Source organism: Siniperca chuatsi, linkage group LG19, assembly GCF_020085105.1.
Source record: "Siniperca chuatsi isolate FFG_IHB_CAS linkage group LG19, ASM2008510v1, whole genome shotgun sequence".
In the NCBI taxonomy this organism is placed as follows: Eukaryota; Metazoa; Chordata; class Actinopteri; order Centrarchiformes; family Sinipercidae; genus Siniperca; species Siniperca chuatsi.
Genome location: NC_058060.1, coordinates 1,903,923 through 1,919,635, shown reverse-complemented (window position 1 = coordinate 1,919,635; position 15,713 = coordinate 1,903,923). Strand labels below are relative to the sequence as shown.

The window sequence follows — 15,713 nt, the reverse complement described above, 5'->3', positions numbered from 1 at the left end:
CCACCAAAGAGCACCACAGAGCGCCACAGGAAGTCATTCCTGCCTGTGGCCATCAAACTATTTAACTCCTCCCTCAGGATTAGTCTGTTTGACCCTAGGTCACTAAACTGGACATTGAGCATTACATCTTAATAATAATTGTGCAATATTCTGTTTACTACTCAAGTGCAATATTAGTTTTCCCTTATAGTTTAAATTATCGTTTTCTCCTGTGTGCACTGACGTAAAGAAGAGCTACTGGAACAAAGAGTTTCCCTCACGGGGATCAATAAAGTATTTCTGATTCTGATTCTGATTCTGATTCTGAAAAGGGTGTATCGCTTTAAGATGTGTTTTAGATAACATGGAATGAACCCAAATTTCATGGTAACCTGATTTTGAAATATTGGACCTCATTCACGAGCATTTTCTTATTTTTCTTCTACAGTCTACAGAGTCTACAGGTTACTGTACTGCTTACAGCTCTGTGAGGCTGTATAGGCACAGCTGTGCTTTGAGCAAAATGCTAACGTCAACATGCTCACAATGATAATGGTAACATGCTGATGCTAAGCAGATATAATGTTGTCCATGTTCACAATCTTTGTTTAGCATGTTAGCATGCTAAAATTTGCTAATTAGCACTAAACACAAAGTACAGCCAAAGCTGAGGGGAATTTCATTAGTTTTGCAAAAACTTAAGTATTGGATGAATTTAAATATTGACCTGGCGATATAGGAAAAGTTAGAGGATCACCAAAGTTATTACAATTCATCCTGAGGGGAACATGAATGTTTGTACCAGACTTCATGGAAATTCATCTAATTGTTGTTGAGATATTTCAATCTGGTGGGCCATTGCCATCCCTAGGGCCATGCCGCTAAAATATAAATAAGAAATTGAGAAAACTCTACATCTCATTCATGAAACATGGGCAGACCACTGATTTATTTTTACCCATGTGCAAACCTTTGTGAATCAGGATAAATCAATGCCCAAATAATCCTATATAACAGCAGCAATCATTAGTGCAGTGTGCAAACCATCTCACGAAGTAAACATAAAGAACTAATGAGACTACTACTAATAAAAATAATAATTTATGATAACATATAATAATAAAAAACTGGAGGGGGGAGTTTGGGTTTAAATGCATTTTTGGAATTTGTAAAGGGGTTGTGTTTAAGCTAAAACGGGGTTAGGCGTGCTACAGTATTAAGATCACAGGAGCAGGACATTGGGAAATAACAATTCCCAAAACCCTTAAGACCCTCAGAAGCGTGACTGACAGAAACCTGCCAGCACCAGAGAATGTCCTACTGATGATATCAGGCATCAAGATCTATACAGTATTTAGCAACTGAAATAATATCTGTGCTGGAAAGCATATTATTTAGGTGTGCCAAAACGTATTTTATGCCATGCAGCATAATCTAATATCAAGCAAATCACCAGGCTGTTAGACTTTCCCTCTAGCACCACAATGAGTTTGACTTTGCAGTTTTTGAGTGAAATGTCTAAACCATTAGATGTATTGCCATTAAACTGTGGAAGAGATATTTATGGCAACCTGGATCATTGACTTTGTTGATCCGCTGACCTTTCCTCTAGGTTGACATTTTTGGTTCTACTGAAATATCTCAACAACAATTAGATGGATTTCCATGAAGTTTGGTACAAACATTCATGTTCCCCTCAGGATGAGTTGTAATAACTTTGATGATCCTTCAACTTTTCATCTAGTGCCATCATCAGGTCAAAGTTTCATGTTGTCCAATACTTTGGTTTATGGCCAAATACCTGCAAAACTAATGACATTCCCCTCAGCCTCAGCTGTGCTTTGTGATCAGTGCTAATTAGCACATGTTAGCACACTAACAAGCTAAACTAAGATGGTGAACATGGTAAACATTATACCTCCTAAACATCAACAAGAAATTAACATTGTGAGCATCATGCAGGAGTTAACATTTAGCTCAAAGCACTGCTGTGTCTAAGCACAGTCTTACAGAGCCACTAGCATAGCTGAAGAATCTTAGTCTTGTTCAGATACCTTGTCATGGAACAAAATGCGATCAGCAGGAAATTATGGTTTGTTAGTGGTGCTAGAAAAAAAGTCAAGGGGTCACCAAAGTATTAGAACTCATGCTCTGTGGAAACTAATATTCATACAAAGAATCATCACAATCTGGCCAGTGGTTGATGAGATACTTTATACTGACCAACATACACATCCTAACTCTGGTAAATGAACAAAAGTGATTCTGGCATTGATGTGACTACACATTAATTCTTATTGTATAGAAAATTAGAGATGTAGTTAGAAGACTAGGAAGTATAGTGCCATTTTAGAAACACTGCCAATTTGGTTAACCATCAGTGCAAAAGCAGTATGACACAGGAAGCTAAGCAGTGAAATGGAGACATAATAGGAACATGTAAACAGCCAGTGTGTCAGAGTCTTCCAAAATACTGCAGTATTTCCTCACAAAACTTTATATGAGCTCTGAATACTTATGTAACTGGCTGATAAAAAAAAAAAACTGGCAGTGAAAACAAGATAAAGGGATAAAGGAAATGACAGATGTTTGGACCAATTTATTTTAATGAGATGCTAATCTGCCTTGCTGAGTACAGTCAGAGAGAAAAGTGCCAGCGTGGGTCTCCTCAATGATTCTAATCTCAGACAGACAAACTAAATGACAACTTCATCCATCTGCAGCACACTTTATATAATCTACCGTCCTACTGCAGAAAGTAGAGAAAGACCAAATACTCAGGCACTTTAAAAATATAAAAGGAACAGTATGTACAATTCATGAGCATCCTTTAAGTGTTGCAAGAATCTTAAATGATGTAAAAGCAGAGAGATTTTACACAATAAAAGCACCCCTCTCCGCAACCATGACAAGCCTAAAAGAGACAGCCTGCATTTACAAAGTGGATCCACATCTGATTACAGGTCACATACACCAAGGCTCCAACCTGTGTGCGAGTGTGTGTAGGATATTTGAATACATCTCAGTGCCTTTTAAGAGAGGCTGAGTGATCTAACTCACTTCGAGCGGTTGAACAGAGACACGGGGTAGTGTAGAGGAGGTTATGTCAGCTCAGTGTTGAGAGTATGGTGGGGGTGATTTGTCAAATGCCATCATTTAATGTTGATCAGTCTGCAGTAGTCATGGGCCTAGTGCTATATGCCCTTCAATGGAAAAAACCATGAAGTAGTTCTGACGCTTGAAGCAAAAACTGAAACTAGGATCAACCTGGACATTGAGTACTTACCATCTAGGAGCTCAACTACAGTATACTGTATAAGGATTAGCTTAAATTGGCTTATCACAGTTGCAGTATATCAGTATCAATGTATGTGTTGGCAGATATGCAAAAAACATTTTTTGACCTGGTGATGCTAAACAACAGTTAATCTGTGTATCTGCCCAGTATTCTATACAATATCGCTGCCTATTGCCAGATACAGTTGATTTCATGAGCAGAAGGTTTGGTACAGGCAAAACCTGGCAACCTCACCCATGACAAGACTCTGCATACAGTCACTGCACACAGCTGTTGTTTGTCAAGAAAAGGTTCATGCATGTAATTCCCTCGCAAACCACAAGTTGTTGTTTTTATATTTATTTGTGTACAGATGAAACAAATGAAACACATGTTAATTAGTGAGTTTTAGAGGTTAAATTACATACTACAGAACAAACTTGGTACACCGTCAGTATGTCGTAAATGTAACATCATATTTTATAAACAAATATCAACCTACTGTGTTTTATCACATGTCGTATTATACTTCAGAAGTTTAACTAGACAGTTAACAGATTTTGAATGTTTGACTGATTAACTGACACAACATTTTTGGTTTGTGACCCATGCAATCTGACATGTGCCTCTCAAGGAACAAAGGAAAAGGCAGATGAGTGATCGAGTTGTCACAAGCATATGTGTAAGGAAAGAGAAAGACATGGACAGAGTGAATATTTATGGTTACCCAGGCTATCCAGCTGAGCCTCTTCCTCCTCCCGCTCCTTCTCTCAGGATGACTGGGAGACAGCAGTCCCAGCTGGAGACACATGCCGTCCATCACACACATACAAAATCAAAGTCTTCTCTGTCTGCAGCGTTTGACAGTTCTGGCCGGCTTGAGTAAACAACAAGCAAAGCAGACAAATCTTCCTCCACTGCTTTCCCATCTGTCCATCTCCTCTATTCTTTTCTTCTCCTCCTCACCCTCCCTTTGTTGTATCAGCCTCCAGCAGTTTGACACCCCTAGCCTCCAAAAACCTGAATGACTTACCTGGAGTGGACTCTCTTCTGCTATCTCTACTCCTCCCTCCCTCCCTTCCTGTGGCAGTTATTTTTATTCCTTTGTCCTCAGGAAGCAAGTACAGATCAAGTTCTGGGCCCATCAGCATTTCCAGGGGCCCACAACAGCAGAATAGGAAGGCAAACACTGAAATCCAATCGCCCAGCTGGACACCCTCTTGAGAACAGGGTCTGTCTGATATAGGCTTTAGAAGGATAATGACAATATTGATATTCTGATAAGTAATATGTGGTACTACCGCTCAAACAATTTTAATCTTCACTTGGTGATTTTTCATGTGACCGCTTGTTGTGGTTTTGGGGTTTAGTTGTGTTATTTCCTATTTTATTTTTTAAGTGTTCTGCCTCATGTGTCTTGTGTAGTTTTACTTCCTGTCTTTCTTTTCCTGCCAGTTTTGATTGTTTGCCCTGCCCTGATTAGTTTCACCTGTGTCTCGTTTTCTCCCTTAACCTGAGTGTATTTAAGCCTGTGTTCTTCCTTTGTTCGTTGCCAGTTTGTCTTTGTGTCAAGTGTTCCAGCCATTTTCTAGTGTTTCTACTGTTTTGGATGTCCTGTGTTTCTTGGACTTTGCTCATTTGATGGACTTTTGGATTTTGACTACTCCATATTGGATTTGATTGCCTGTTTGGACTGCTCACCTGGTTTAGACCATTGACTGCCTCACCACTCTGTAATGCAATAAATTATTGACATTTGATCTCCTGGCAAGTGGAAGCACGGAAAAGGCTTGAAAGCTTTCTAGATCAGTGTTGCCTTTTCCTGTTCCAACTTCACTCTTATATCCACAAAGACAGACATTCTCCCCAGCCTGGATTTCCTCCTGCAGCTGTTTTCCAGCAGCAGTTGTGTAGTGGAGCTCTGCCCAGCAATAGCTGTGGCATCAATCTAAGACATTTCTGAATCAGTGTCATTACCATCCCAAGTTTGTCATGTGTAATCCTTGTTTGTAGATTTGAGACAGATAATTACATGTAATCATCACGTTCAAATACTCCAGTTTAAAAGCATACTTGGAGCGTGATGTTACTCTACAACACTGACAAGGACTGTATTGCAGAGGGATATGGGCATTTCAATGTAGCAAAAAACATGAAAAAGTTGCAATAGATTTTAAAAACAAATCTTGTTTATTTGGTAGAAACTCAAAAAAGCTGCCTTCATAAATGGATAGGGTGGGGCATAAAATCCTAATCTAGAGCACATAACTGTGACATAGAATCAAACTTACATACTGTATGTCAAAGCAGCCACAGCAACTACACAGTGCATGACAACTGCAAGGAGAGGAAGAGGGAGTGAGACAGAGCTTGGATGCTTTTCTATAGTTTATAAAAATTCTGACAAGGTGATCGGTCCTATGATGTCTTTAGTTACTTTGATTCAGTGGGACACTTGAAAAACGTACTCTAAATCACCTCAATGTGTTTGCACGCGATAGAAAAGCTGCATCCTGCTGCGACTCTGCATCACAAGGAATCTACATATGATAATAAACAGATCAAAAAGTAAATCTTCTTTCCAACACAAATGCTTGTGTACTAGACATATAGCCTATGTCCCAGTGAGAAAGGGGAAATATTTTAGTTTAAACTTTATCAATTGATGGTTATTATGCCTGGTTTTAGGGCGTTCTGCAGCCCTCCTACTTCCCGTGTCCATGGATTAATGTATATGAAAGATGTAATAATGAAGCCAATAAAACAAACAAAACAATGTAATAGATAATACAACAATAGGTAAGAGTAAATCATTAACACAATAAAATAAATGAATTAATTAACATTCTAATCAAAACCCAGGCTAAAGAGGTAGGCTTTAAGTTTACAATTACAAAGTAGCTTCCTCACCACTAAGGTTGACTGACATGACTGAAGAAGTTGGGCTGCCATTTCCACTGAGACAGAAGATGCGGAGTGACCAGTGAAGCCCTGCAAATCTCAGAAAGCTGCATATGTCAAAATAGCCATAAGGTGTGGTGAGACTCACATTTGCAGAGCCTTTCTTGATGGTTATGCTGGGTGTGGTCGCCCTCAGTGCTCCGGTGACACCGTGGTAGTACCTGAAGCAGACCTGGGTCTCGGCTGATGAGGACACACAAATGTAGAGAAAATTAAACAAGAACTAGTTTCCTTTCAATCTGAATCTTACTTCACATTCTTTTTTCTAAATGTGCCACTTACACAACAACAATCTGATGCTTGATGGTGCATATTTTATTTTCCAACAAGTTTTAAAACAGTTTTTGTGGTTCTTACATTTTTTATTTGTATAAATTCAGTATGAGTCTCCCGCAATGACTTCCTGCTTGATGTCCCATGTGATTGTGTTCATTTGAATTGCATTGATGAGAGTTGGGGGTAACTATACAGTGAATCTATTTATACACACAATTATGTACAGGTATAGAAAAAGAAATATGAATGTAAAAGTACGTAGTATACACGAATATACTGTGTGTACAGGTATTTAATAAAAAGTTTAGAAACATGTTAATATTATCCTGTTACCAGTACTATCTAGAGTAGCTCACACACACAGAACAATCAAATGTATTGCATTATATGGCAGTGAGATGTGGGGTACACAAACTCAACAAGACTGGACAAAATGGGACAAACATCCCATTGAATTCCTGCATGCAGAGTTCTGCAAAAGTGTCCTCCAGCTGCAGAGAAGAGCTGAATTAGGCCAATATCCTCTACTTTTAAATATTGAAAAACAAACACTACATTTCTGGAATCATATTAAACCTATGGAGGATACTTTTGGTCATAATTAAAATTCTATATAGAAAATTAAGAGATGAAAATTTAAAAGATTATTATTTCACTACACTACTAGGAATAATTGGGCCATAATTAAACCTAAAAAGAAAAAGGAAATTGAAACGGCAAATTTAAAATGTAAAACGATAATTTCAAAATCTAAAGTGACAATAAAAAAAAAGGGAAATTTAAAATGCAAAAGCTTAAATGGAAATGCTCAAACTGAAAGATGAAATTGTAAAGATGAAATTGAAAATGGAAATAAGAAAAGAGAAATATCAAATATGAAACTCAAAATGGGAAATGGAAAAGATTGAATGGAAATACTTAAATTAAAAGTTTAGTTGGCATTTGACATTTAAAATTTTATCTTTTCCATTTTACATTAGCCATTTGCCATTTCACTTTTGACATTTGGCTTTTAAAGCTGTATGTAAATGAGGAGGCGTGGCCCAAAGGCTGGAGGGAGGGTTTGAAACAGCTGGGGCGCAGAGGCTCCTTATGGCCAGCAGGGGGAGCTGATTGCTAAAGTGCACACTGCGATGAAAACGGATCAAGTAGAGTGAGCATGGTCGGAGGGAGGACTGTTATTCATAAGGCAATGGCTTCAACTTGATGAAAGTGTTCTAACATTTCTGTCCATGTGGCCTCACACACAAAGTCACCAGTGAAAAGAGCGTTAACAACTCCACGGCAATTCCCTGTTGGTCTGACAGCAAGAAAGCAGCGGACAGTGCAGCAGGTAAGAGGCTAACATTAGTGACTAGCTATATTAGCTGCTATTTGCTGGCATGGATGACTAACGTTACGTGGATTGCCACTTACAAACAATAAACAAACAGTGTCTAGCAGAGATGGGTAGTAACGAGTTACATTTATTCTGTTACATGTACTTAAGTCACTTTTTTGAGTAAATTGTACTTTTTATTGTAATGCAGCATACTATTTACTCTTACTTGAGTAGATTTTTTAGAGAAAAATCATTAATTTTACTCCATTACATTTGAATACATTTATCGCACAGCTTTTATTTATTTATTATTTTATGCATTCATGCACATTCCATTAAGAGGCGGGTGGTCAGCTGGTCCCAGGTCTGCTGGCGCTCTGTTATCCTACCGCAGCCACGCCTTCACGTGACTCTGTTCAAAGCAGCATAATGGCTGAAGCTACAGCAGGAATATAGCTTTCAAATAGTGCTAGCAGCTAATATTTACAGATGAATTAACAGCGCACAGTGCAGCGGGCTCCGGTTGGACGCTGGTCTGAGGTCAGTACATAAGAAAACTGTGCTGACAGAGCAGTAAGTGTGTCTGTTGTTTATTAAATGCCCGACCAGAGGGGAGAATATTTTGGATCACTGTTACACTATAGTACGCACTGCCTATCACGCCATCCCCCGCGCTGCACTGGGACACTCTGACCACATCATGGTCCACCTGATTCCGGCATATAGGCAGAAATTAATGATGTGAGGACAAAGCGGTGTACCAGTGAAGCTATGGAGGACCTTGGGACATGTTTGGACTGTACTGACTGGGATGTTTTCAGGACTGCTACCAACAGTCTGGATGAGTTCACAGAGGACTGCTGGTATAACGCACCAGGGTGAGTTATACCAATGGATAATCATTAGGCTCATCTCTTGTTTGTGTAAACCTACTTGGCAATAAAGCTGATTCTGATTGTGTTTATGCTAACAAGTTTCATAATATATACACACAGTATATCATGCTTCAAGTCATGGTAGCGACCTGTCAATCACAAGGTAGCCACGCCCTAAAGTATACCCCGCTTTATCGCCTATTTTACTCTAAATGGGACCGTAATTTACAAAATGAACATCATGCTGTATTGAAGAAGACTTGAAACCAGTGATTGAGACCATGAACTCATGAAAAATGTTAACTGACGTAATATATCAAGTGAGAAGTAGGATCATTTTCTCAGACTGCTATACAATTGGACTTCTTTTTGCTAGCAGTGGAGTGGCCCCCTGCTGGCCGTTAGAAAGAATGCAGGTTTTATGGTACTTCCGCATTGGCTTCACTTTTACTACATCCACTTCTTTTATACAGTCTGTTTCTGCCGTAATGTAGCCTAAATATTAAAGCTAAAGGTGTACGAGCGGTGTGCATTTAACTAGTCATGCTCATTGGTGTAGCCTGATGAAGAGAGACAAAAGTAGAGACCAAATTATGCTCACGAAAAAAAAAACTACTTTTATTTTGTGTGGACATGACTGATGTAACATTTCAACCACAGATGGTCTTCCTCAGGTAAAAGTGAACACACCTGTATTTAATAGGCAGTTAATGATGAAACATCACAGCATTATCTCCCAATTAGCCTAAATGAGTCATCTGATATGAAACATTCATAAAGAGACTGATTTGGCCACGTCTGTAATCTTTTTGTCTTCATGTGATTGGAGAGACCTGGATGTGGGGGGCTCACACCTGATCTGTGGCTGTCTGTGATGGGAACTGGGACTTGGGACACCTATCCTAGAATGATCAAAGTTTAAGGACACTGTAACATGTTAACACTCTTAATATTTACTTTTTTAATAACAGACACTATCTAATAGTTAAAGGCGGGGTACGCGATTCTACTCCAATAAACTTTGTCTTTTTGTCAGATTCAGTGAATATCTCCTCACGGTCCGCTAGCTGTCCGTTCAGTGTGTGCGCTGAAAAAAACTCTGGTGTGTGTACACAGCCCTGGCTCTGTGAATGGGAAACACACAAAGAGACTCGTACCGAGCCACACAACACTATTCCAGCCATGATTTGTGTGTCAGGTGACGTTAAAGGACTTGCCCGCAGACATTCAGCTGACTCTAGTTTGCCAGGATCTGCTGCTGTTGTGATGTTAGCTGTAGCAGCAGCAGAGTTGTGAGCGTCGCTGTCTGGAGCTGCTGTGCTGGCTCTGGGAAACCGTCTCGTCCTCTCTGGCTGTTAGCTTCACAGCAGCTACTGTAGCGACAGTTTGCTAACCCACAACCTAGCTAACGTTAGTTACATTACCTGCTGTGTCGTGCGCTCTAAATTATGGTATTTGTCATGGTATTAGATTTCTCCAGAATCACATACCCCAGCTTTAAGTGTTATGCAACTAACGTTTATCACAGCAAGCTTTAGTTGACTGTTCATGGTTAGCTAACTTTCATATCATTTCATATCGTGAGCATTGATAAAGAGTCGGTTTTCACACACACCATGCAGCCAGATATTCTTTTTTTTATTTATTAAGTGGCTACAGGCTCATACTGTACAAGTCACAGCATTACCAGTGCAGTATACGGCTACTGTAAGGACTGATAGATTTACAAGATTTCTAGGGTAGGTGCAGGTTATTCTTTAGCCAGACTATTTGTGTAGTTGTCCCTAATGTAGATGTTTTCTACTTCATTGAACTGACCATTAATATGTTTATGTTTGATGCTAGCTTCACCGACCGGGGTAAATTGGCTGATCTTCTGCTAGTCCAGTGCAGTCTGCGGCATTGGGTCATTAACATAACATAATCTGTCTTCTATGGAAAGATTAAACCACCAAGGGTAACACTGTAGTTCAGTGTTGTGTTGCTACTCACCTGAATCAAACAGGAGAAAGGAACCACAGAGGGGACTGTTTTAACCGTTTCCACTATGCCATATTTCAGTATCTTAATACAATATATAACCCTCCTCCTGATTTAGAAAAGCTTGCACATTTTGTTGTTATCTGAGCTTCATCATAACCTCCACGACAAGTAAGTAATTGGTAATATGTCACATTTCTTTATGGGAGTTTGGCGTAATATTTTCCCCGGAGTGCACAGGGAGCTTCAGTTTAATTTAAACTGCTAATACTGCATGTAGCCTATATATCTTTTAATGTTTTGTCACCAGCACAGAAACATTAGGTAACTGCTAAAGTATGACTGTCTGACGTTGACTGCGGTTAGTTCCTGGTTTGATTAATGGCTTACAGTCTAATAATTTGTGTTTGTATTGATTACTGACGGTGGCTGATCAGGCTAATTATCAAACAATTGTACTCCGTTTCTAACGGCAGGATGCAGTAAATGGCTGCCCTTTGTGTGCGTGTTTTTACTACTTTAATTACTTTACTAATTAAACACAATGTGCTTGATGGTGTTATGACTTAAAACTTAAAAGCTCAGCATTCTCGTTGCCCTTTAAAGCTAATATTTCTCTGTATAATATGACCTCTTTCTGACAGCTGCTGTGTGTCTGCAGTGTATTTACAGATTTGGAATTTTATTTGTTTAATTTTCAGATACATTTTCAGCAAACACGAATAACCAAAACTACAATTTGTCAAAAAACCCACTTAATTTCCCTGGGACCCAGTCAAATGACCACGTGGGACTCATTACATTGAAAACTTATCAACATCACTGAATAGGTCTGATTGAATACAGGGTTAGACTGCTGAAGCAGTGCAGTGTATGAGGTTAACACAAGCTCCACTGTTTTTCTGCACTGACTTGTCCTCCTCCCTGTAGACAGAGATGTTTCACCTGAACATCCTCTTCTACTTTGGGCTCACACTGTTCTGCCAAACTCACTGTGCTCTTTAGCAGTCAGAGCTCCCCCTGCTGTCCATAAGGAGCCTCTGCACCCCAGCAGTTTCAAACCCTCCCAACAGCCTTTGGGCCACGCCTACTCATTTACATACAGCTTTAAAAGCCAAATGGCAAATGCAAAAGCTAAAATTTTAAATGCCAAATGGTAAAGTGCAAATGCAAGTTTGTTAAATGCTAGTATGTATGCAGTCATGCCAATAAAGCCACTTGAATTGAATTGAATTTAGAGAGGTGGGCGTAATTACAGATGTTCATGTCTTTAGTGGCTTTGAATGATTCATACAACTAAATAAAATTTTGAAATGTACATTATCATTTATTAATGATGACTATATAATATTACATACGCATTTGCAGTTTTTAATACTTTAATCAGTTAAAGCTAAAAAAACAACAAGAAATTAGAGTATTTAGTATTAATTAGTAAAGGACAAAATATTAACCTTTTTTATAATCGATTTAAAATACTTCACTCCTTTACAAAGTTGTCAGTGATAGCTGATAGGTGATATTTATAATTTCTGGGAATCAACAATCTTTTGGAAAATGGGGGAAGTAGAGCAAAAAAGCAAAAGGCTTGGGGGACACAAGAAGATTAAGGTCATAGTAAAGCTCCATGTTTTTCTGCTTGTTTGGCTAGACACTCAGATGGTTTGACAAGAAGCGGGGGAACACAGAGCACCACTGCATGCAAGTGATTGAATGTACAAAAGTATGTCTACAGTCTGACTTGCATGTCTAACAGAGAGGGAGGCAAAAATATAGCCACTTCTATTTGCACAGCCTAAAATGGTTTGATAACACTCACATTATGAAAACAGTTAAAGTCCTCGGTTTAAGTATCCTTTACAAGAGAAGAAGGAATAAGTGCATAGAAAACCTCATTAGGAAACACTGGGAAGGGTTACACAGACAAGGATCCTATTACTGTACATGCTGGTGACAAAATAAACTGAATGTACAAATATTGACAGTAAGAATAGTTTATGCAAGGCAACGGCAGGGCAACCATGTCCCTAGAAATTATGTTTATATATATATATATATATATATATATATATATATATATATATATATATATCTCAGAGGGCTACATGCAAAGGATGTGGGATGAATGGTTACTTTATCCCACAATCAAGGCTTACAGCGAAGCAACTAGTAGCTCAGTGTTCCAACATCCACAAACGGCAACTGCTATCACAACTTGAGATTGACGAGATACAACACAAATGCTACAGCAAGGGGGAGGCAGGACGCCAGGTCAGAGGGGTCCCTAACCGGAGATTGGGTACAAAGCCCCAACAAGTGCAATCACGCTGAACGAGGCAGCGACTGACCTGAAAGATAAGATCATGACGAGAATGAATGCAGGGCAACCCCAACGCCAATTACAACAGCTAAGTGAAGTACCATCAGAAAGTCTCCTAGAAGATGCGAATGCAGCATTGAGTGCGATCCCTACCACAACCATCACCGAAATCAATGAGCTGATATATACTTCAGCAGCAGTAATCCTCGAGATGCTTGGCTATAGGAGCAACCATGGGAGCCATGGGAAACAGTACCCACCATGGAAATGAAGGCTGGAGGCTAAAATCACGGAGAAGTGTAGTCAAATGGTGACAAAGAGAGGGAAGGTAGTCCACACAGAAGGGGTTTCACTCCCAGAAGGAACAATAGCAGACATTGTTCCAAGTACCTTGGAATACCACAGGCAAATGGCAACCTCGAAGAGGTAACAAGGAAAACAGCAACTGCCAAATACCTCCAACGAGTAAGGCAAGTCCTAAGAAGTCAGCTCAATGGCAAGAACAAGGCCCAGGCAATAAACAGCTACGCCCTGCCAGTGATCAGATACCCTACAGGAATAATAAGGTGGCCAAAGGAAGAGATACAGACCACAGATGTTAAGACACGAAAGCTCCTCACCATGCGTGGAGGGTTCCATCCCAAATCCAGCACCCTGAGACTGTACACTAGCCGTAAGGAAGGCGGCCGTGGACTGGTGAGTGTGAGAGCCACTATCCAGGATGAAACATCCAAGATCCACAAGTACATCAAAGATAAGGCCCCAACAGATGACGTGCTCAGTGAATGTCTCAGGCAATGGGGAACAGAGGAAGAGGTGCTGGAGGAGGGACCATCATGGGAGGGAGGACAAACCCCTACATGGGATGTACCACGAGAACTTAACTGAAGTGGCTGATATCAAGAAATCCTACCAATGGCTAGAGCGGGCCAGACTGAAGGACAGCACAGAGGCACTCATCATGGCTGCATAGGAGCAGGCCCTGAGCACCAGAGCAATAGAAGCCCAGATCTACCACACCAGACACTCATGTATTGATCCATGTGCCCGCTTCCATGTTGTGGAGAGACAGGTTATAGTTGTGGAGAGACAGGTTATAGTTGGATGGGACTGTACCCTTTGCGGGATCCTTCAGGATCAGGATTGTGATGGTGACTGGATTCTGTTCAGGGAGGTTGCTGTGGTCCTCTCTCAGAGCCACCAGCTACTGTGCATCGCTGTTGTGTGATGCCTCCCTCTCCCATATACTTTTCCAGTACTGTTCAGTTTCCAGCCTTGATGGGTCTGCTCTGCTGTTACTACCCTGCCATTGAGCGTACACTTTCGCAGGTTGAGTTGCGAACAGCCGGTTTATTCTTCTGGCTTCATTATCTCTTGTGTACCTCTTTAGGCGGCTGGCCAAGGCTTGGAGCCTTTGTTTGGCAGTTTCGAGTGCTTCGGGTATGGGCATCTGGTTGTACCTCTTGGGTGCTTGTTTTCTCATTGCACCTCTCTCGGCCTCTGTCAGTTGGCTCACTTCTCTTCTTGCCTCCTTGATTTTAGCCTCCAGCCTTCGTTTCCATGGTGGGTACTGTTTCTCATGGCTCCCATGGTTGCTCTTATAGCCAAGCAGCTCGAGGATCACTGCTGCTGATCTCAATAATATATATATATATATATATATATATATATATATTAATTTATTAATATTATTGTGACATATTGTTTTCCCAATTGCATTGTGCTGTAACTAAGAATTTGGTTTTAGCTGGATGAGTGCATTTTTGGCATTACTAAAAACTTTCTGAAAGGGGTTTCATGAACCAAAGTGTAGGACAATAGCCTCTCCCACAGAGAGGAGAGTGTTACTTTGCAATAAATGATCTATCAGTAAACTTGCCATGTATTTGAAATTTGCAGAAGATAGAGTAGATTGGATAGACATAAAAGATAAAGTTACAGTATGCTCATCATTTAACCCACTCTGGACATAAATATTCTTCATTATGGCCCAACCCTGATATTTGTATTGGAAAAACAACTGTATACTGGAAGCAGTGGAATTTTAATAGCATACACACTATTAGAGATCTGTATAAAGGCAGTGTATTTATATCCTATGGAGATTTATTTCAACAATTCAGTCTTAAGGGTAAAGAACATTTTTGGAAAGACTAGACTCAATAGTGTCACAGACAACCACATTGTGGAATACCACATAGTTTCACAATTTAATGAATTAACAAACAATTTTATATGTAAAGATTCATCTAATGTGAAACTGGTACAGCAGAAATATCTGGGAAGAGAATTTGAACATGGGGAATGGTTGAATATCTTGGCAGAATTGGATAAATATGCGAAGAAAGCAACGGGGATATTTGCACAACATAACACATTACATCGATATGACCATACTCCAGTAAGAATCCACAGAATGAAACCGATAAGGGATAATCTGTGCTGGAAGTGCAAAACAAGTGGGAGCTTTCCACCACTGTATTTAGGAATGCACATTAGTGAGGCCATTCTGGGTCAAAGTTAGGGAAGTCCTGGGTCAGTGGTTCAGCAATCCTTTTTCTTTTTTGGACCTATGTAAAGATCGATGGAGTGCCTGTTTAAATCTCGACACAGCCAATAACCTCCTTTGAAAGGTTGTCTTTTCTTTTTATTGTGGACTATATCTCTCACTTCTGTATCTGCTACTTGTTTTTAATTAGATAAGCATGAAAACCACTTGATCTG

At 39.8% G+C, this 15,713-nt stretch overlaps 1 protein-coding gene across 5 annotated transcripts in view; it reads right to left on the bottom strand.

Annotated features, from left to right (window-relative positions):
* LOC122866610 (E3 ubiquitin-protein ligase HECW1) overlaps positions 1-15,713 on the bottom strand; it is a 107,861-nt gene that overhangs the window by 74,223 nt on the left and 17,925 nt on the right. For all 5 annotated transcript variants that reach the window (XM_044176501.1, XM_044176504.1, XM_044176500.1 and 2 more), the window contains one exon: positions 6,306-6,400. In XM_044176501.1, the coding sequence (XP_044032436.1) occupies positions 6,306-6,400 (95 nt within the window). The remainder of the gene's footprint in view (positions 1-6,305; positions 6,401-15,713) is intronic.